This window comes from Callithrix jacchus, chromosome 9, assembly GCF_049354715.1.
Source record: "Callithrix jacchus isolate 240 chromosome 9, calJac240_pri, whole genome shotgun sequence".
NCBI classification, from domain to species: Eukaryota; Metazoa; Chordata; class Mammalia; order Primates; family Cebidae; genus Callithrix; species Callithrix jacchus.
In genome coordinates, this window is record NC_133510.1 from 63,682,143 (window position 1) to 63,704,539 (window position 22,397).

Below are 22,397 nucleotides of genomic sequence, written 5' to 3' on the forward strand. Positions count from 1 at the left end.
CTACTTTTGTGCTACACAGATGCGTTACATAATTGACCTTAATCTTCAGCATTTATTTTACAGATGAAGAAACAGAGGCAGAAAGCACTAACTAACGTGATCTCAAGGCCACAGCTTGTCAGTTGACAGAGACGGGCCTAAAATGCCAAGTTTGTCTGGTACCAATCCTCTTTCCTATCCTTAAGATTTTCTGGAATTTAAAACCTCCTGCAACTATATATAATCCTTTCTATTTCATCTCCCTTCCCTCAGCTTTTAGACTGTGATGGACTGGAGGGTTTGAAGTACACTAGGAGTCAAGAGCAGATCCAGGGGAAATTTTCCCATTGAGGTAGAAGCCACAAGATCAACCAAAAAACTAACTCAGTGATTTTTTTCAACCTTTAGGTCATGAACCCCTTTGAGAAACATATAAAAATGGATCCTAGAAATATGCACATACATTTTTGTATCCTACTTCAAATATCACCACCTCCCTCCAATCTCATCAGTGGGCCCAAAGATCCACAGACCACACCCTATACATACACATTCTGTTAAGATGGCCTAAAAAAGATACAATAGGGTTCAATTTGATGAACAATCTAGTAGCCTTAGAATAGGGGTGATTAAATAGCAATAGAAGGGATATTTTCCAAACTGGATGTTTAAGAAAAGATTAAAGGGAATAAGGACATACCAATATGCAGGGGAAGGTGTGTTTCTGATTCAATAAAACATTACTGGGTATCCTTTCTTCCAAATTCCTAGTACCTGACAAACAAATACCAAAAAAAAAAAAAAAAAAGAAAAGAAAAAAAGCAACACTCCAATGCCCTTTTCTTTTTTTCCTTTTTTTACTTACATTAAATACATTGGTAAATCAGCAGTTGCATTCTGTTACCACGATTGTTATGTTGGGAGAGGAAGAAAGGCAAATACTTTCTTAGAAGCAAAACAAAAACAAAAACCCACAATACCCGCCCTTAAAAAAACTGACCAGAAGAAAAAAATGAGCTGGGAAAAAAAAAAAACAAAAAAAAACACCCTAAGATCCCCAAGCCCAACAGAGCTCAAAGGAAGGCAGAAGAGCTGGTAGGAAGTAGAGGGAAGGCAGCCGGTAGGCCCAGAAGCTAAGGCCAAATCCTGTTCCTATGGGGGTGCGGGAGGGAGAAGCCTGGGAAAATGGTTTCCCAGCCCCAAGACAATGAACATCTTCACTCCTACTCCATGGGGGAAAGCTGCAGAGAGAAAGAACTTCGTTTCTAGGAGACTTTAGAAAGCCAACCTAGTTCTTCCACTTATAAAAAGGATGCACTGGGTGCTTTGGTGGGCCAGTGGCTTCTGGGAAAGGAAGGGGGAAATGTGTGTGTTTCAGGGCCATGGGAACTAAGGCTGCCCCTGGAAAAGGAAGGGAATTGAGGCCTAAGTGGAAGAACCTAAGCTGGGTCCTTCAGAATCTCAGCTTCATAGATTTCTCAGCTGTTCTGGGATAGAAGGTAGTCTGCAAGCCAAAAGGGCAGAAAGGTTCCAATCCTAGGTCACTGTGACCTTTCCTTTCTTTCCCAAAACTCTGGGCTGGAACAAGGAACTTAAAGTTCTCTTTTGCCTTGATGGCTTCCAGATAAATCTTAAAACACCCAATGAGGGATATGAAGAGAGGCTAAAGATTTAGAAAGGACCAAGGTCCTCTGATAATATGAACCAGTTGTAAGGTACCTTCGGTGCCGGTCATTCCCTGTCCACAGGAACAGGTGGTATGATATGAGGGTGCCACAAGGAGGCCTCTGTGGTACTAGCCCCTAGGGGTACATGGATTAAACCACTGGTTGCATGGTGGAAAGGAATGGGGGATTAAGAATGGAGGGACTAAATTCAAGATGTTAACAAACGAAAAAGGAAACAGGGCCTGGTGGGAGGCAGAGGATAGAATAGACTGTACAGTAGGAATAAAGATCATATCTATTTACAGGGAAGTAGAAAAGACATGGTAATGGATATCAAATTGAGTGTGAAACCTGGGAAAGGATAGAAAACTCCTCCCTTTTGCCTGACCTCCTTTTTACTCCCCTACCTTGGCCTATGCTATCCTGAGACACTACTCAATTGCTCAGTTAATTCTCCAGGAGAGGCAAACCTATACTCAATAGCTAGGTTCGAAAGAATATAGGTTAAGAATTGAGCTGGAGGAAGCTGACAGTGGAGATTGGACTTAAATAGCTGCCACTGGTACTTTTAACTATAACCTCTCCCAAAACCTCGTATTAACCTTAGATTTCATTGAATTAAAAAGAAGGTGGGAGGGCAAGGAAATCAATCAAAACTTCCATAAAACAAGTACCCCAACTGAACTACCATCAATTAAAGTGCAAACTGCAGGGGCATATGGTAGTTGGGGCTGAGGCCATCTAAAGGCCAGAGGGAAAAAAATGCATATGTATAAATCAGAGGATGGGTATCAGAAACCTCCTCCAATTAGATCACAGCAGAGCCAAAGATGCAGGCAACCAGTGAAGATTCTTTGGAGGACTCTGGGGTCCAATCCCCATGATTGGGAGATGCTACCTAAGAGGTTGCGTGAGGGGAAACTGGGCCTTGGAAGAGTTACAGAGCCACAGATAACACTGTACCTACACCTCTGCCCAGTTAGCTTACAGGACACCTCCTGCCTGGTGCCTGAGAGCTTGACTCCCCATTCTCACCTCTACCTAGGAACACCCTCTAAAAGGCCAATTCATGGATACCACAATGTTTTCAAATATGAGAAACTCAAACCAAATAAAATAAAAAAGGAAATGTTTCCTTACTCCCTCCTGCTCTGAGCTTTATTCTCCCCCAGGGCCCTTAATGTAAATGAACTGGAAACCTCCTTCCTCAGCTCCTGGGTTTACCACCTTCTGCATCCTGGGGAGAGGAGAAAAGAGGATCAAGAACAGGGATTGACCAAAAGCAGAAAGGGGAAGGGAAAGGAGACAGAAGTGTTTTCTGAATTAATGGGGAGGAACACTAGGGAGGAGGAGAAAGATAAGTAAGTCACTGTCTTGTACCTATAATACAAAGTGAAGAAAGTTTGTTCTGGAAGGTAAGTCCTGGGGGGAGTTGACCCCCAAGCCCCAGAGTAGGGGGTAGGAGGCCAGTGGCAACAGCTGCCTGGTGTTGGTTGCTGAAGCGTTAAAAAGTGCCATGACGGAGCTGTCAGGAGGCAGCCCTTGGGAGCCAGGGCTCAGTGTGCTGTTACCGTAGGGGCCGTGTGCTGAGGGGTAGGGATGGAGGTTATTTCTTAGCTCTCGTGCTAGCTCCATACTTGTTTGCTGCTAGCCACCCCCTCAGTTGCTACAACACTGGCTCTTGTTCTGCTGGGACTGTTCATGGAGATCCACACCCCGGCTTCGGCCTGCTGCACCTCCCAGATTCTGGGGTTCACTCTTTGGCAACTTCTTAGCTAGAGATAAAAAGAGAAGAGAACAAAGTATGGTAGATTTTACTTTCCTACCCCTCTGCCCCCACCCCCCACAAAAAAGCTACTGGGCTGGGGAAAAGGGAGAATTTGAGAGATTAAAAGAATGTTCTGAAGATGGGAGCGTTGACTGTTTGCAAACTAAGACAAGCTGCAGCCAAGGATGGAGGTCACAACAGAAAGTTAAGGTATTTCCATACCTAAAGTTTTTGCAAAAGGAGACACTCACACCTATCCTTGATTTGGGTTAGCTATAATTCTGCCTATACATGAGGGAAAAAGGAAGACCTCAGGATGTTCTGACCTTACCTATTGCCAGGAAGAGATCATTCACGTTCATAGCCGTCTTGGCTGAAGTCTCCATAAACAATAAGCTGTTGTCATCTGCATATGCCTGGGCCTCCTGCAAGGAGTGGGGTGTATTGGTGCTCAGAATGTAGGGTGGGAACAAGTATTGCCTTTCCACTCCCATGTAGCACAAGAGCTAGGCAAAATCCTAAGTTCCTTCCCCTTAATCAATATCCCTTTGAGCTAGCTAGACCAGATGCATAATTTGATGACAACTCCCTCAAGATGACCCCATGTCCATTCAGTCCAACACAAATGTCAGAAAGCTTAATTATAGGGGAGAGGGTAAGTTGGTTGGGAGCTTTTGGGTTCTAACACTTGAATAGCCCCTTACCTCAAATTTAATTGCTCCCTCCTTCCTGTCTTCACATTGGTACCCTCACAGCTGGTACTTCCCTAACCCTCTGCTCTGGAATTTTCTTCTGACTCCTCTAAAATCTCTTAGGGTCACAGTGTTGCTGTATTTAACTTGGTGTAGAACTAGGGAATGAGACAATGAATGTCCTCAGTTGACGTTTTTAGAGAGGGCTGGTTTGAAAAAAAAAAAAAAAGGCCCAGGAACAGAGGAAGTATCAGAGAGGAACTCTATGGGCCACCTTACTTCATACTCCACCATACGCTTGTTGGCCAGGTCAGCTTTGTTCCCTGCTAGAGCAATAACGATGCTAGGACTGGCCTGTCGCTGTAGTTCCTTCACCCATGTCTTCGCTCGGGCAAAGGTTTCCTAGGAAAACATTTAGAGAATGAGTAGACTGAAATAACTGCCAACCCATATCTATCACCTTTTAAAATGAGTCTCAAAATTCACCTCTTTCAGGTGGCCTTCCCTTACTGAAACCACTGGTCTCTGATAATTCATTTTCTCTGTCTTCTTAGCACTTGGAAGCATAATTTGTACTCTTATTTGCTATTTCAAGAACATGTTTTCTGCCCACCCACTCCATCTAATTTAATTCCTCTAAATATAAGCAAGGACAGTCCTCTTAACTCACTTACCTGATTAGTAATGTCATAAACCACGATTGCAGCTTGGGCACCCCTGTAGTACATGGGGGCTAAGCTGTGGTATCGCTCCTGCCCAGCTGTGTCCCAGATCTCAAACTTGACTGTTGTGTCATCTAAACAAACGGACTGGGTGAGGAAGGCCGCTATGGATAAGAGAAAGGAGGGGAAGATGCTGTAAGTGAGAGGATGAATGGGAACATACCCCACTTCAAAATATAACTACCCTCACTCTAAGACCAGTCACCCCCGCAGGATACTCAGCTATAGGAAAAGGTTTTGAGTTCTCCTTACATGTAAGTCTTGGAACCACGATTAAGACTGCCCTTGGCTAAGTCCATCCTGCCAGAAATGTCTCTGGCTAAGGAATGGGGGTACATCATAAACTAAGAGGGATAGAAGAACTCGCACTTATATGAGTCATCCTTCTAACCAAAATAGGAGCATAACAAATGACAAAGACAATAGCTTCAGACAAAAGTCACATCAAGAATTAATTAGAAGATTGGCTGGGTGCGGTGGCTCATGCCTGTAATCCCGGCACTTTGGGAGGCCAAGGTGGGCAGATGACCTTGAGATCAGGAGTTTAAGACCAGCCTGGCCAACATGGTGAAACCCTATCTCTACTAAAAACACAAAAGTTAACCAGACGTGGTGGTGGACAACTGTAATCCAAGCTACTAGGGAGGCTGAGGCAGGAGTATTGCTTGAACTAGGGAAGCAGAAGTTGCAGTTAGTAGAGATCATACCACTGCACTCCAGTCTGGGTGACAAAGTGAGACACAGTGTCAAAAAAAAAAAAAAAAAAAGAATAAGAATATTTTAAAGCTTGATGGCAAGTACCATCATTAATATTATTTGGCTGTTACTTTTTCATATAATCTGCTGCAGGTCCAGGAATACATTTCTAAGATGACTAATAAAAAGGGGAAAGAGGCTGGGCATGATGGCTCACATTTGTAATCCTAGCACTTTGGGAGGCCAATGTGGGTGGATCACCTGGATCACCTGTGATCAGTAGTTTGAAACCAGCCTGGCCAACACAGCAAAACCCTGTCTCTATTAAAAATACAAAAATTAGCCAGGGGTGGTGGCACATGCCTATAATCCCAGGTGCTCAGTAGGCTGAGGCACGAGAATCACTTGAACCTGAAAAGCAGAGGTTGCAATGAGCCAAGGTCATGCCATTGCATTCTAGCCTGGGCAAGAGTAAGACTCCATCTCAAAATAAATAAATAAAAGTAAAAAGGGAAGGAATAATATAGAAGTTCCCATAAAAGATGCTTTATTGAATTAGCACCCTATTTTGGGGTAGTAGCTGGGAAAAGGTAGCAAAGATGGGAAAGACAGATACCCTTTATAGTTTGCATTAGTTCCAGCTCCTATTTTATCAGATTTTTTTTTCACCTCATTTTTGTTTTCTTTCATCTATGTTGGAGTGCAGTGGTGTGATTCTGGCTCACTGCAATCTCTGCCTCACGGGTTCAAGCAAGTCTCCTGCCTCAGCCTCCCAAGTAGCTGGGATTACAGGTGTGTGCCACCATGCCCAGCTAATTTTTTTTTCTTTTGAGATGGAGTTTCACTCTAGCCACCCAGGCTGGAGTACAATGGCACAATCTTGGCTCACTGCAACCTCCACCTCCTGGGTTCAAGCAATTCTCCTGCCTCAGCCTCCCGAGTAGCTGGAATTATAGGCATATGCCACCACATCCAGCTAATTTTTGTATTTTTTAGTAGAGATGGGGTTTCACCATGTTAACTAGGCTGGTCTTGAACTCTTGGCTTCAAGCGATCGGCCTGCCTTGGCCTCCCAAAAAGCTGGGATTACAGGTGTGAGCCACCATGCCCGGCCTATTTTACCAGATACTTTGATGAGAATCACCTAAGGAGCTTTTCCGAAAACATGCATGTGCTGTCACTACCAACCTCAACCTACCTCTAATACTAATTAGTAGGTCTAGGGTCTAGCCCCAGCAAGAATAGGTTGAAAATGCTCCCCCAAATAATTCTGATACATTCTTGATTACGAATCACTGCTCCAAACCAAATTTTTTTTTTTTGAGACAGAGTCTCGCTCTGTCGCCCAGGCTGGAGTGCAATGGCATGCTTCTCAGCTCACCACAACCTCCGCCTCCCAGGTTCAAGTAATTCTCCTGCTTCAGCCTCCCAGGATTACAGGTGGGCACCACCACACCCGGCTAATCTTTGTATTTTTAAGTAGAGACGGGGTTTCACCATTTTGGTCAGGCTGGTCTCGAACCCGACCTCATGATCTGCCCGCCTCAGACTCCCAAAGTGCTGGGATTACAGGCATGAGCCACCGTGCCTGGCTCCAAACCAACTTTTATCTGCTCAAGATGACATTCAACTTCACTGGTATTAAGACAATAAACAGAGTAGGAAGAGGCAGACAGACATAAAAAAAATGGATTTTCTTGGTGTGCAAAAGTCAACCTCTGTTTCTTCTAGGAAGCAAAAGGATGAACATATACCAGCTTTTTGGCATTATGGCAATTATTTTTCTTTGTTTTTATATATTAATTTTTTGAGATAAAGTTTTGCTCTTGATGCCCAAGCTGGAGTACAATGGCTCACTATAACGCCTGCCTCCCAGGTTCAAGCGATTCTCCTGCCTCAGCCTCATGAGTCGCTGGGATTACAGGCACCCGCTGCCACACCCAGCTAATTTTTGTATTTTTAGTAGAGACAGGGTTTCACCACGTTGGCCAGGCTGGTCTTGAACTCCTGACCTCAGGTGGTCTGCCTGCTTTGGCCTCCCAAAGTGCTGGGATTACAGACGTGAGCCACTGGGCCTGGCCTCTGTTTTTATAAAGGGTTTCCATTCCTGGGGAAAAGAATAGGACTAAGAGGGGCAGCTCCATAATGAGGTCCTAGTTCTCTTTTCAAAAGCCTTACTGGTTGGATGCAGTGGTTCACACCTATAATCCCAGCACTTTGGGAGGCCAAGGCAGGCAGATCACCTGAGACCAGCCTGGCCAACATGGTGAATTCCCCTCTCCACTAAAAATATAAAAATTAGCCAGGCGCTGTGGTGGTGTGTACCTATAATCCCAGCTACTCGGGAGGCTGAGGCACAATAATCACTTGAACCAGGGAGATGGAGGTTGCAGTGAGCTGAGATCGCCACTGCACTCCAGCCTGGGAGACAGAGTGAGACTCCATCTCAAAAAAAGAAAAGAAAAAGAAAAAAGCCTTACCAAGCATTGAATATCCTCTTACCCCAAGGCACTCACCTCCAATGGTGCTCTCCTGGTACTCGTGGAACTGCCCTTTGACAAAACGTAATACCAGGCTTGACTTTCCCACTGCAGATTCTCCCAGCAGGACCAATTTGAACTGGCATATTTTGCTGGCCTGGGGTTGCCCATTGGGCCTAGCTGTGCTTCTGCTAGTCATGGCCAGATTATCAGAGTAGGAAAGGGTGGAGGGAGGGGGATGCCGTAAAGGGGGGAGGGGGAAGGGGAGGGGATTTCCAGGCTTCAACAGTCCTGCAAGAAAAACAAGTATATAAAATTAGACATAGGTCCAATGAACTGCAATTGCTTTTTAGAGAAATCATAGAATCTCTTCATCTCCTTGCTCCTATGAGGACTTAGCTCTTGCAATCATCCACTATTGACAGGTTATACCTCTGAGAAGGTCCTGGGCAGCTGATACTCAGTTCTAAGAGTTGGGAACAGCAAAATAAGAACTGCTTCTAGAGTTTGCCCTATCACATAATCTCTAACTGCCAAGGGACCTGAAATAGAGAGACTGAAAACTGAGAGATTTTAATTCCCTAGTAATTTCCCACCAGGTCTTTAAGATTTTTTGTTTGAGTCACACAAACTGATCAACCTTTGGTTGGCCTGAAGAATATCCAGATCCACCCACAGGTACACTAGATTCCCAGTATCTCCTTGGCATCCTGGTGCTGTGTTCTTCTTTTTCTTTTAGCTCTATTGTGAGAATGAGAGATTCACTCTAGGGTTGTGGGATAAGAGGTCACCCCTTCTAAGGGTGCTATATAGCTGCTGCTATATCCTTCATATATGACTGGTCTGCCTGATAAGACATTTCTAAAGATCTAACCAGGGTCCCATTGACAGAAAATCTATCCTTTCTCATTTTTTGTTGAAGGTAAAGAAAGAAATACAACCAACCCATTATATTCATTATCAACTGTTTCATTAACAACATTTTTTTCACTGTTTCTGCCCTCTTTTCAAATCTGAAAGACTATCAAGTCTGAGAGTCAGTAAACTTGACCTACCGTCAACTTGCAGCTGTCTTGCTGGTGCCTAGGGATTAGATTACCCTCCACACCAAAGAGGCCTAATAGCTGTAGCTCTCCAAATTAGAGGCAGAGGAAGGTATACTTTCTCAACACATGCAGGAATCTCCAGAGGATGGTATAGGGGTAAGTCTGAAAGCAATCAATATTTGATGAAAGAATATACTGAATCAACTCCCTCATCTTCTAAGAGGGCTAAGAAAGCTGCTGGTGGGGCAGGGAACAGAGAGTTGGGACTTGGAGATTCTAATCATCTAAATCTGAATATATTTCATCATCATGACTCTGAGCGGAAAGGAGCTATAAATTCAAAGGGGAGTTAGCATGGGCAGAGCATGCAAAAATCTCTCTCCCAAAGGTAAGCACTGCTTGACAGTTGTACTTTGCTTGTTCAAATTAATATTTCCCTTTTCCAAAGCTGATCCTAGTGACTTAAGAGACATCATACTCTATGGCATATGGGGAAACATTATTATTTTGTCACAATTAGTGGGTTTGGAGTTAAACTGGGGTTAAAAAATTTCAGTAATCCCACTTACTAGATAGTAAAGACAGTAAATCATACAGGAGGCAATGCAGAGGAACAAATGTTCTGGAGTCCAATTCTCTGGGTTTGTTTTCCAGTTTTACTTATTAGCTATGAACCTTGGGTAAGTCACTAAATGTATGTGTGCATTCATTTCCTCATCTGTAAAATGAGGTAACAGTCTTATACGCACCTACTTCATAAAGGTATCATAAAGATTACATGAGATCATACATATAAATAACTTAAGTATTTGATATATACTAAGTACTAAATAAATATTAAACTACTAATCATATGACATAAAGAAAATTTCTCTATTTCTCTAAGCCTTACTTTCTATCTTTGTAAAATGGAAAAAATACCATCCTCATAGCTACAAAAATTAAGCGAAAGACATGCTTAGCATAGTTCCAATAATAATAGCTATTAAAATATATATCAATAGTAGTTGTTATCAATATATTCCTAAAAAGCTGCCACAGGCTAGGCATGGTGGCTCACATCTATAATCCCAGCACTTTGGTAGGCTGAGGCAGGTGGATCACCTGACCTTGAACACCTGAGGTCAGTTCGAGACCAACCTGGCCAACGTGGTGAAACCCCATCTCTACTAAAAATATAAAAATTAGCTGGGTGTGGTGGCACATGCCTATAGTCCCAGCCAGCTGGGAGGCTGGGGCAAGAGATTCAGTTGATCCCAGGAGACGAAGGTTGCAGTGAGCCAAGATCATGCCACTGCACTCCAGCCTGATGACAGAGCGAGACTTCATCTCAAAAAAAAGGAAAAAAAAATTTAGCCAGGTGTGGTGGTGGGCGCCTGTAATCCCAGCTACTAGGGAGACTGAGGCAGGAGAACTGCTTGAACCTGGGAGGTGGAGGCTGCTGTGAGCCGAGATCCTGTCATTGCACTTCAACCTGGGTAACAGAGCAAGACTCTTTCTGGGGGTGGGGGCAGCAGCTACATGAAAGTGGTACAGAGAAAGAAAAAGAGAAAAAACAGGCCTGGCACAGCAGCTCATGCCTGTAATCCCAGGGGTTGGGAGATAAAAGTGAAAGGATTGCTTGAGGTGAGGAGTTTGAGACCAGCCTGGCAACACAGCAAGACTGAGTTTCTATAAAACATTTTTTGTTGTGAGCTGGAGTCTCGCTCTGTCACCAGGTTGGAGCACGGTGGCGCGATTTCGGCTCACTGCAACCTCTGCCTCCCAGGTTCAAGTGATTCTCCTGCCTTAGCCTCCCAAGTAGCTGGGATTATAGGCGTTCACCATCACCCCTGGCTAATTTTTTTTATTTAGCAGAGATGGGATTTCACCACGTTGGCCAGGATGGTCTCAATCTCCTGACCTCGTGATCCACCCGCCTTGGCCTCCAAAAGTGCTGAGATTACAGGTGTGAGCCACTGTGCCCAGCCTACAAAACATTTTTTAAAATTAGCTGGGCATGGTGGTACACGCCTGTAATCCCAGCTACTCCAGAGGCTGTGATAAATCACCTGAGCCCTGGAGTTGAAGATTATAGTGAGCTATGATTGCACCACTGCACTCCAGCTTGGGCCACAGAGTGAGACTCTGTCTCTAAATAAATAAATAAATATGTACGTATATATTTATATTATCTCTGCTCACTGCAACCTCTACCTCCTGGGTTCAAGCGATTCTCCTGCCTCAACCTCCCAAGTAGCTGGGATTATAGGCACGCACCACCATGCCTGGCTAATTTTTGTATTTTTAGTAGAGATGGGGTTTCACCATGTCAGTCAGGCTGGTCTTGAACGCCTGACCTCATGATCCACCTGCCTTGGCCTCCCAAAGTGCTGGGATTACAGGTATGAGCTACCATGCCCGGCAATCAGTTATTCTTTAAACTATTTATTCATTTTTTTCAAACTATGAGTTATCATTTAAGAAAAAAAGTTTTAAAAACATTGCTTTAGAGAGAGCTGACACTGAAAGATGGGGTAGTAGGGATGGAAATAAATTCAGTTTCTGAACAGTCTATAGCTATGGTTACTACTCAAGCACTTCTGGATGAAATTCAGATAAGGACTGAATGATGCGCCTTCCACAGGTCAGAGAATTCTCCAACCCTGCCACTAAAGTTGTAGCACAATCATGAAAGTGGGGAGAGCCAACTTAGAGGCAGTCCTGTAGAGCTGGTAAAGTTTTTAGAATCAGGCAAGTCTGAGTTCCATTCTCTGCTTTGCCACAACCCACTGTGATCTTAGGCTACTCATTCCTTTTGTTTTTCTGATCCTCAGTTTCCTTATCTATTAGGATCTTTGGGGCAGAATGAAATTGGGGAAAGTGGCAAAGAGCAGAATTTGAATTCACTTCCAAAGTTCTGCGTACATTTAAGAAACTTACTGCTAAGGCATCTTTGAGGATGAATTACTTTTTTTTTCTGTCACTCTTAGGATATGCTTAAGTTACTGAGGACGAATTACTTCTAAAACATCTTATATTTATGTGATATTCATACACATCATCTCATAGGAAAAAAAGGCTTGGTGGCTCACACCTGTAATACTGGCACTTTGAAAGGCTGAGGTGGGAGGATTGCTTGACACCAGGAGTTCAAGACAAGTGTGAGGAACATAGTGAGACCTTGTCTCTACAAAAAAAAAAAAAAAAAAAAAAAAAAAAATTAGCCAGGTATGATGGTGCATGCTTGTCATCCTGACTACTCAGGAGGCTGAGATGGGAGAATCACTTGAGCCCGGGAGGAGGCTGCAGTGAGCTGTGATCATGCCACTACATTCCAGCATGGACCACAAAATGAGACTGTGTCTCAAAATAATAAATAAATAGGCCACACGTGGTGGCTCTCGCCTGTAATCCCAGCACTTTGGGATGGTCAAGGCAGGTGGATCACCTGAGGTCAGTTCGAGACCAGCCTGGACAATATATAGTGAAACCCTGTCTCTACTAAAAAATACAAAAATTAGCTGGGCGTGGTGGTGCATGCCTGTAGTCCCAACTACTTGGGAAGCTGAGGCAGGAGAATCGCTTAAAGCCAGGAGACAGAGATTGCAGTAAGCTGAGATCCTGCCACTGTATTCCAGCCTGGACAACAGAGCAAGACTCAGTCTCTCAAAAATAAATAAATAAATAAATAAATAAATAAATAAATAAAGATAAGACAAATGACACAATTTTAAAAAAAGAACAGATGATAAGCTGATCAGATTTCCTTCAGGTCACATATATGTGCTATCCTCTCAAGAAACAATAGAACAAGTTACTAGTTTTTTTAACTTACTCCCCCACATTTTTATGTATTTCAAAGCATGTGATTCAAGAGGTAGAATATTAAGCCTCAACGTTACTACTCTACAATATGGGAAAATGTGGGAGTTACAACGAACTGAATTATCATGGCTAAACATATCACTTGAGCTCTAGGGTAGTGTAAAGACAGGAAACAGTTGCAGACACAGTTCAGTTGCAAAGTCCCTGTTACTAACTCCCAGAGATGGGAAGTCAAGCCAGATCCCAGACGTGGTCAGCAAGCTTTCTTGCTACTGAGCAACCTTGGATTCTCAGAGATCAGTAACTACTGACTTAGAAAAGACTACCTCAAACCCTAATATGTAACCTCAAGAATATGTTCTGACTGGACATGTGGTTCATGCTTGTAATCGCAGCACTTTGGGAGGCCAAGGCAGGAGGATCATTTGAGCCCATGAGTTTGAGACCAGCATGGACAACATAATGAGACCCCACCTCTAAAAAAGAAATAGTATGTCTTGCCTTCTTCCCTGTTCACAGCAATTGATGAGCCACCTCTACGTTTTGATCTTTTTTTTTTTTGAGAAGAGTCTTGCTCTGTCGCCCAGGCTGGAGTGTTGGAGTGCAATGGCAAGATCTCGGCTCACAGCAATCTCCGCCTCCCAAGTTCAAGCGATTCTCCTGCCTCAACCTCCCGAGTAGCTGGGACTAAAAGCCAGTGCCAGCACACCCAGCTAATTTTTTGTATTTTTAGTAAAGACGAGGTTTCACCATGTTAGCCATGATGGTCTCGATCTCCTGACCTCGTGATCCGCCCACCTCAGCCTACCAAAGTGCTGGGATTACAGGCATGAACCACCATACCCGGCCCTAAGTTTTGATTTTTAATCTCATCATGTTTATAAGGGTATCATTTAAAAAATGTAATAGCTGGACTCTCAAAAGGTCAATGGTACAGAAATGAAATAATACATATAAGATTCAATTGATTTATTTCCTATTCTGATTTTTTCCCACAATAATATTAATTTTATTTTTTATGTTTTGGTAAACCAGCATGTGGTATGATGATTATTACCTTTAGAAAAAGGGAGATGGGGCAGGTTTTTCTTCCTTTCAACCCTTTTAGCTCAGAAGAGAATAAATCAGATTTAACTTCCCTTAGAAGTGCGACTCCACAAGAATGGCTTATCAAATGACCCATTAACTAGGGAGGATTGAAGCCTGACCATGGGTTAGCCCACTGGGGACAGGGGATGGGGGTGGAGGATGTTCTTTGACATAGATCTCCCAAGCAGTGCAGGAAAGCAGGCATAATAGTAAAGGTGTCTTAGTAGTCCTAGCTAGAGTAAGACTCCATGCCTCAAGCCCTCTTCCACTTGTTAGCTTTGAGTCCCTAAACCAAATGACTTGGACTCAAATTTGAGTCCCAAATACCTATGACACCTCCAGAAGTCTGCTACCTACCAATGGAGACCAAGTCACTGGAGTCCAACCCAGTACCAATTGTCAGCCTTAAGGTCAGTCAGGCAGATCAGAGCCAGTCTAGAGGTCATTTCGTCCAGTCTCTATATTTTACAGGTGAGGAAACTGAGACACATAAAATTAGTCAACTTGGGCTGGACACGGTAGCTCACGCCTGTAATCCCAGCACTTTGGGAGGCCGAGGCGGGTGGATCACCTGAGGTCAGGAGTTCGAGACCAGCCTGGCCAACATGGTGAAACCCTGTCTCTACTAAAAATACAAAAATTAGCTGGGTGTGGTGACATCCACCTGTAATCCCAGCTATTCAGGAGGCTGAGGCAGGAGAATCACTTCAACTTGGAAGGCAGAGGTGCAGTGAGCCGAGATCACATCACTGCACTCCAGCTTGGGCAACAGAGTGAGACTCCGTCTCGAAAATAAATAAATAAAAATAAAATAAAATAAAATTAGTCAACTTGTCGAGTGTTATCATACAGCCAATTGCTAAGTAGTAAATGTCGGATTCCTAGTCAGGTACTCCTGCCTATTTTATACCACCATACTTTTTAAAGAAGCAGGAAATGCTGAACTCTGAAGACGGCACCAGCACAGGATCAAGAGCTTAGACTGGATAGGGTTTCTGCCACTATTCAGTTTAGGTAGGTACTTGCTTTGGGACTAAAAACAAATTAAGAAGACCCAGGCCTTCCCTGGCAACTGGGATCCAGTTGCATAGCCTTCTAACAGAAGAATTAATTCATCACTACTCTTTTCTAGAAGCTCTTTGACCAACCCCTGCCAGGACAGTTGAAATAGAAGCAATTTAATGGGAGGCAATAGGAAAACAAATGGTAATTTTTGCAGGATTTGGTGGGCCTTGTAATTAATGTGAGAGGTTTACTAAGTAGGGAAGGTAGAGCAGAAACCAGTAACTACCTTCATCTTCCTCTCCAACTTTGTTTAAGCCCAAGTAACCAAAATCTTGAAATGAGAGTCCTACCACTTGGCTCAGCTCTTCATTTTGTTGATCCAATGTTACCCAATGAATCACTAGATTAAATGAGAGATTCCTTCCACGTCCCCACCCCTTCCCTTATATTTCTCCAAGAGGCAAAAGCGTACTTACCTCTTATCAGCATGGTAGTACAAACTCCCTATTATTGACCTAAGTAAGGTTGGAATGCTCCTCCCTACTTGTCTGCCTAGCAAAATTCTATGTATCTCATAAGACCAGGCTCAAATGTTACTTTAGTGAAATTGCATAATCACCCTCTCCTCTAGCAGAATTCATCATTGCTTCTCTAGAGGCCCGTAGGGTCCCACAGTATTAAGACTGTATTTCTGGCTGGGCGTGGTGGCTCACGCCTATAATCTCAACACTTTTAGAGGCCAAGGCAGGTGAATCACTTGAGATCAGGAGTAAGACCAGCATGGCAAACATGGTGAAACCTGACTCTACTAAAAATTCAAAAATTAGCTGGGTATGTTGGTGTAGGCTTGTAATCCCAGTTACCCAGGAGGCTGAGACATGAGAATTGCTTTGAATCCAGAAGGTGGAGGTTGCATTGAGCACAGATTGCGCCAGTGCACTCCAGCCTGGGCAACAGAGTGAGACTCCATCTCAAAAAAAAAAAAGGAAAGAAAGCAAAGCTGGGCCCAGTGGCTCATGCCTGTAATCCCAGCACTTTGGGAGGCTGAGGAGGGCAGATCATGAGGTCAGGAGATTGAGACCATCCTGGCTAACAAAGTGAAACCCCATCTCTACTAAAAATACAAAAAATCAGCCAGGCGTGGTGGCACACACCTGTAGTCCCAGCTACTCGGGAGGCTGAGGCGGAAGAATTGCTTGAACCTGGGAGGCAGAGGTTGCAGTGAGCCAGGATCATGCCACTGCACTCTAGCCTGGGCGATAAAGTGAGACTGTTTCAAAAAAGAAAAAAAAACTGTATTTCTATAAGTGTATGTATCACATTACCACAGTATGTGAATTAATTGTGTCTGCTCTGCTAAACTGTGAAGTTCTTAAAAAGTGGGAGTTTCTTTATGTTATCTTAAGTCTTCAGAGCACAGCATGCTGCCTGATCCCTAGTAGGTGCTCATTAAAGGCTCCCTAAATTAAGGCCACGTAATTCTACTTCTTTCTCCCAATCAACTCCTCCCTTTCTGTACCATCTGAACGGATCTTACTCAGTTCCATTTAGGAATGTTTTTAATAGGCCTTAGAAAACCAGTTCTCTTCCTGGCCCCTCATGATCTCTCTGGATAGAGGGCCCCTCTGGGATCTTGCCCACAAGGTAACTATTGCAACTCACATGGGCTAACTGCTTTTCCTGTCACTCGTTACTATGCCTCAGATGGCCTAATCATACCCAATATGTGGCCCTCCCATCCAAACACTGAGGCAACTGTAGCTAAAAACAAAGTTCCCTAACTTTTCAGTTGATGTTGAGTAGTCAAAAGCTTTGGGCCACTGTCTCTCTATTAATTCCTGACTTGAGAAACACAAGGTAAAAAAAAAAAGAAGTCATAACACCATAGAACCAGGAGTTCTATGGTACCTTTTCAGTAGGTACCTTTTTTATGAAAAGGTACTCTTCAGTCAATGACTAAATCTTTCCCAAAACGCTTGTAGGAAGTGGAAGTACACCATGTAGGGTTTTATGGTATCCTTCCTCCAAGAGGGCTGCTGTATTTCTTTATATAAGTTCATTGTCTCACACTTTGGTTACTTTCCAATCTGAAATGCTTTAGGATTAGGGAGCAAATTACATGCCTCCTTCTTCTACCCTGTGCCTCCTTCTCAGAAGTAAAATTCATACCAATGAGCAATATTTGCTCCCAAGTAAAGAGTTAGAAGATATGAGTTATATTATGGGCAGGTGTGGTGGCTCACACCTGTAATCCCAGCATTTTGGGAGGCCTAGGCAGGTGGATCATCTGACCAACATGGAGAAACCCCATCTCTATTAAAAATACAAAATTAGCCAGGCGTGGTGGCTCACGCCTGTAATCCCAGCTACTTGAAAGGCTGAGGCAGGAGAATCGCTTGAACCTGGGAGGAGGAGGTTGTGGTGAGCTGAGACTGAGCCACTGCACTCCAGCCTGGGCAACAAGAGTGAAACTCCGTCTCAAAAAAAATAAAAAAAGAAAAAAGAAAAGAAAACAAAAGACGATATGAGGTATGCAGGAATTGTCCAGAAAAAAAAAAATTTAATTTAGAAAGATATGAGGTTTGACTTGAAGAGCAATAGGAAAGCCCTCTTCTACAAATATATTTTTGCAACTCCAGATCTATGTATGACATTCCTTATTGTTAATTCTACTCCTAAACTCCCTCTTAAGATGCAAAAAACTGTTGGAAAAATTAATAGTTTAAGTGACTGTGTTATTTACATCTTAATAAGAGCAATTCCAGATCCTTTCTTGAAGGTAAGCTTTGATTAAGAGGGAGACAAAAAAACACCAAGGGAGGCCAGCTGTGGTGGCTCACACCTGTAATCTCAGCACTTCAGGTCAGGAGTTAGAGGCCAGCCTGGCCAACATGGTGAAAGCACATTTCCACTAAAATCACAAAAATTAGGCAGGAATGGTGGCATGCGCCTATAATACCAGCTACATGGGAGGCTGAGGCAGGTGAATCACTTGCACCTGGAAGCCAGAAGTTGCAATAAGCTGACACAGCGCCACTGTACTCCAGCCTGGACAACAGAGCTAGACTCTGTCTCAAAACAAAACAAAACAAACAAACAAACAAAACAACCCAACCAACCAACCAACTCCACAAAGGGATGTACAGAAGAAAGGAACAGAATATGACCAGGGTTTAGGAAATGGCAAAGACTAGATAGGATTAAAACACACACACATGGCTGGGCTGTAATCCCAGCACTCTGGGAGGCTGAGGTGGGTGGATCACCTGAGGTCAAGAGTTCAAGACCAGTCTGGCCAACATGGTGAAACTCTGTCTCTACTAATAATATAAAAATTAGCTGGGCATGGTGGCACACACCTGTAATCCCAGTTACTCTGGAGGTGGAGGCAGGAGAATCGCTTGAACCTGGGAGGCGGAGGTTGCATTGAGCTAAGATTGTGACATTGCACTCCAGCCTGGGTGACAAGAGAAAAACTCTGTCTCAAAAACAATAACAACAAAACACACATACACACACACACCCCCTATACAACTGTCTCTAGAACTGGCTTGCAGTTGAGAAAAGTTCCTTGGGGGAGGCAACTGAGGTTTCCGATGGGCACTATATAAAGGCTGGGTATAATAGAGGGCTTTTAAAGCCAGTAAGGACAAATTCAATTAATAAGGTGGTAGTATGAAATGCCCTAGCTGTAATCTGACTCTGAGATTCAGAGGAAACTGATTTCAAATCCAGAGAAGCTTGGAGCTTCTCAGATCACTACAGAAAGACACACACTGTACTCCAGCCTGGGCAACAGAGCAAGACTCTGTCTCTAAAAATAGAAGAAAAGAAAAGAAAGAAAGACAAATACAGGAGCCTCTTAGGAGAACCATCATCATCATGGATAAGAAAGGAACAGTCAAGTAATGTGAACATGCAGAGACCATGAACATGCAGAGACCATGAATCTGATATAGAGGTCTGAAAGTCCTCTCTTTAGCAGAGATACCAACAATTATCCCCCCCCAAAAATAAAATGATCCTTCCCATATAGTTTTGTTCTGGCCAGGCACAGTGGCTCATGCCTGTAATATCAGCATTTTGGGAGGCTGATGCGGGTAGATCACAAGGTCAGGAGATAAAGAACATCTTGGCCAACATGGTGAAACCCCATCTCTACTAAAAATACAAAAATTAGCCAGGCGTGTTGGTGCGCACCTGTAGTCCCAGCTAGTCTGGAGGTTGCGGCAAGAGAATCGCTTGAACCTGGGAGGCGGTGGTTGCAGTTAGCCAAGTGCTACTGCATTCCAGCCTGGGCGAAAAGAGGGAAACTCTATCTCAAAAAAAAAAAAAAAAAGTTTTATTTCATCTATTTGGGCATTTCCTAGGACACTCACCACACAACTTGGTGTGTGTGTGTGCTGAAGGTGAATGATAACCCACAGTACAGACCTCTGCTTGTCTGACTTGGTAGAAGACAAAATGAACTGTGAAAGGAGCACAATAAATAACAGAGTATCATCCCAGAAGGGAAAACTGTAGAAAGAATGAGACTAGAGTTTGGTGAGAACCTGAAAACAGAATTGACTTTTGTGGCACATCCCCCAAAGCAAAGCAAGATTAGTCTGATTTGCTGGCTCTGATTCTTGACCTTCCTAAATGAAATATGAGTGAGGTATGTGTGGGAGGATTTATACTTCTTAAATTGCTGTACAGCTTACATATTTTAAAATATGTACATATTACTTTTGCAATTAAGAAATGTAGTAATAAAATATACTGGTAAAGAAGGGGAAAAGAAGGAAGTACAGTTAGGGAAAATCCAGTAGGTTCCAATCTATGAGGGATAAAGAAGGTTGGCAGACCATTAAAAATATGTGGGGAAGAGGGTACTCCACTCCTCTGCTTTGGCAATCTTTTCCTTTTTTTACTTCCAGAGAGAGGATCTCATTCTGTTGCCCAGGCTGAAGTGCAGTGGCAAGATCATGGCTCACTGCACCCTCGAACTCCTGGGCTCAAGTGATTCTCTTGCCTCAGCCTCCCAAGTAGCTGAGACCACAGGCTCGTGCCACTATGCCCAGCTAATTAAAAAAATTTATTGTAGAGACAGCATCTCACTATGTTGCCCAGGCTGGTCTCAAACTCCTGGCCTCAAGCGATCCTCCTGCCTCAGCTTCCCAAAGTGCTGAGATTACAGGTGTAAATTACTGCACCTCTATCTTTTTCTCTACTCACCATCTTCCCCAGACACTTCATAGTTTGACCCAACTTTCTAACAGCACAGAAATCTGGGCTTTTAAAAAAGTAGACAAAGAACAAGGGGTGATGCCAAGCTTTTGAAATGGAATTCTCACTCTTCCCCAAATCTCTTCCTCAGTAATATCACCTCATAGTTTCGGACCTGTTAACTCTGTTACCTGCCTGGGAAATACCCAAGCCAAGTCTAAGTCCCACAAAAATTTCACCAACTATGATCAGGAGATCTGATGGCTGAGGATCTCTAAGCCCCTTTCCCACATAAATAATAAAATAGATATGAAATAGATTCCCAGTTCTAGGAGACACGGTATTCACTATAGACCACATTATTAAGTATGAAGGAAGTGGATGAAACAAGCCCCCAATCCAACTTCTTAGCTCTTTCATAGGACATGAAACAGTAGGTTAAGAAACAGACTGCAGTATAGACCAGGTATGAAGCCAAGAAAAAGTGTTGGGGCTGAGTATGGAGCAGCCAACAGTCATAGAAAAAAAAAATTACTTTCATCCTCATCCCTACCCTGGGAGTTCTAAAAAGCTTCAAATTACCACATCTAAACACTGAAAGGAACAAAAGCGTGGGTACTCCCAAGACCCAGCGCCTCCAGCCCCTCTTCAGCATACCCAGAAGCTCCCATAACTGATACCAGGCCCTGCTTCCATTTCCTCAACTAACTTAGTCTTCTAGATTCATAGAGCCTTCTTCATTTTCTCCAGTTCTCCCTCACTGAACCCAAATCTCTCTCAGCTCAATACCACAACACCCTCACTTCTTTCTATAATAGGCACTTTCTCTGAAAAGAACGCTTCTTATCCAACTAAGAACCCTTCTCAGGCCCTTCCAATGAATCTCTCTGGAGGGACCCAGCCCCAGTCAGCCTTCGGGCTCAAGCGACAGGTCTGACCCCTCCTCACCTCCCGGCAAATGGGCTTACCTCACCCGCTGCCCTGTCCCTTTCCCCAGCTCCTCCCTCTTCAGAGCTGCTTAATGAGGCCTGTCCCTGCCCTCACTCAAGCTCCGGGCCTCCAGCGCCCGGCCCCCGGCCCGGCCGCCGCCACAGCCCAGCCGCCTCCCCGACTCACCAACTTTGGGGTTCCAGCCCGCCCAGTCCCCTTCTCTGAGCCCCTATTAGGCCTGCCGGGGCCCGGCCCCCTTCTTCTTTCTCTGGTGGGCCACTCTAACCCCTCGCTTAGGCCCAGACCCGCCTCGGCTCTCAGGCCAGGCTGCTCTCATTTCCCGGGCGCTTCCGCCCCTGCCCCTTGGGTTCCATTAGCTCGGTACCTGGGGCTCCGTCTCCCCCGTCGGCCCCAAGCCTGTGTCGAACAGACAAACAGCTGCAGCTCAACCAAACCCTCCGGCCCCTCCTTCTCCTCCTCGCCCTGGGGCGGGGGCTCCAGCCAATAGCTCGATTACCCGCCTACCATCGAGGGTGGGCTATATGTGCACTCATCCACCAATCCTCTGGAGAAAGGCGGGTCTCTTTGGGTGCTGTCAAATACAAGTACAAGCAAGGGACTCGACAGGCGGGGCCACCAACCAATAGCGAGGGAGAAGCCTCGAAGATAGACGAGGTAAGGAGCCATTAAAAAGCAAGCTCCTGAAGACAGTGGGGCGGCACACTGCCGACAGGCGCATGTATCCACCGGTAAAATCCCGACACCCCATGACCCCGCCTTTTGACTCATAAACATCTAATCAGGTGAGTGATGGAGGCGGGTCAAAGCGAAACTTTAACCACTACTGCGAAAATACGGGATTTGACTGGCAGCAAGGAGGGGTTGAAGAAAGCCTTAGGAAGGCCGCGGCTGACCTTCGCCCCTCCCCTGGACTTGGCGGGACTGGCTCTAGTGCCCCGCCTTCTATGACAAATTCGCCGGCGTAAAAATACCTCTTCTAGGGATCCGGAGCCTGGGAATTTAAGTAACTCTGACATCAGCGCTTCCTCTTTTTAGTGAGGCTTCAGGGGACAGGAGTATTTGGGGTGGCCCGCGGGCGGTCTGAGATGGTTTTTGGTGGACTAAGACAATGGCAACTACAAGCAGTGGTAGCTTGGAGACGCTTTTTCAGAATCGTATGTATATGTAAATAAAAGAATCTTTGGAAAACTTTGCTGTTTGTGATATGAAACAGAAAGGAGAAAAATGGCGAGCTCACTGGGAAATGCAGTGTCGAGAGGCAAATTCCCCAGGAGCCCTCTTGCCGTT

The 22,397-nt window shown here is 44.3% G+C and overlaps 1 protein-coding gene across 6 annotated transcripts; it reads right to left on the reverse strand.

Annotated features, from left to right (window-relative positions):
• Nucleotides 1-817: 817 nt before the first annotated feature.
• Nucleotides 818-21,540, reverse strand: RAB5B (RAB5B, member RAS oncogene family). Of its 6 annotated transcripts, XM_035256496.3 has the most exons (8): nucleotides 21,475-21,540; nucleotides 18,311-18,408; nucleotides 9,060-9,212; nucleotides 8,041-8,295; nucleotides 4,781-4,932; nucleotides 4,386-4,508; nucleotides 3,746-3,839; nucleotides 818-3,421 (listed from the first exon to the last, which is right to left on the reverse strand). In XM_035256496.3, the coding sequence occupies exons 4-8, from the start codon at nucleotides 8,201-8,203 to the stop codon at nucleotides 3,306-3,308; spliced, it is 648 nt and encodes a 215-aa protein (XP_035112387.1). In that variant the 5' UTR covers nucleotides 8,204-8,295; nucleotides 9,060-9,212; nucleotides 18,311-18,408; nucleotides 21,475-21,540; the 3' UTR covers nucleotides 818-3,305. The 6 variants fall into 6 exon arrangements, with proteins under 6 accessions (XP_035112387.1, XP_035112386.1, XP_054094415.1 ...); XM_035256495.3 differs by lacking the exon at nucleotides 18,311-18,408; XM_054238440.2 differs by lacking the exon at nucleotides 9,060-9,212.
• Nucleotides 21,541-22,397: the final 857 nt, after the last annotated feature.

Coding starts and splice junctions, on each gene's coding strand:
- RAB5B (XM_035256494.3), bottom strand. CDS start 8,203: ATGACTAGCAGAAGCACAGCTAGGCCCAATGGGCAACCCCAGGCCAGC. Junction 3,840..4,385: donor AGCGTATGGTGGAGTATGAA/GTAAGGTGGCCC, acceptor CACTCCTTGCAG/GAGGCCCAGGCATATGCAGA. Junction 3,422..3,745: donor TGATCTCTTCCTGGCAATAG/GTAAGGTCAGAA, acceptor TTTTATCTCTAG/CTAAGAAGTTGCCAAAGAGT.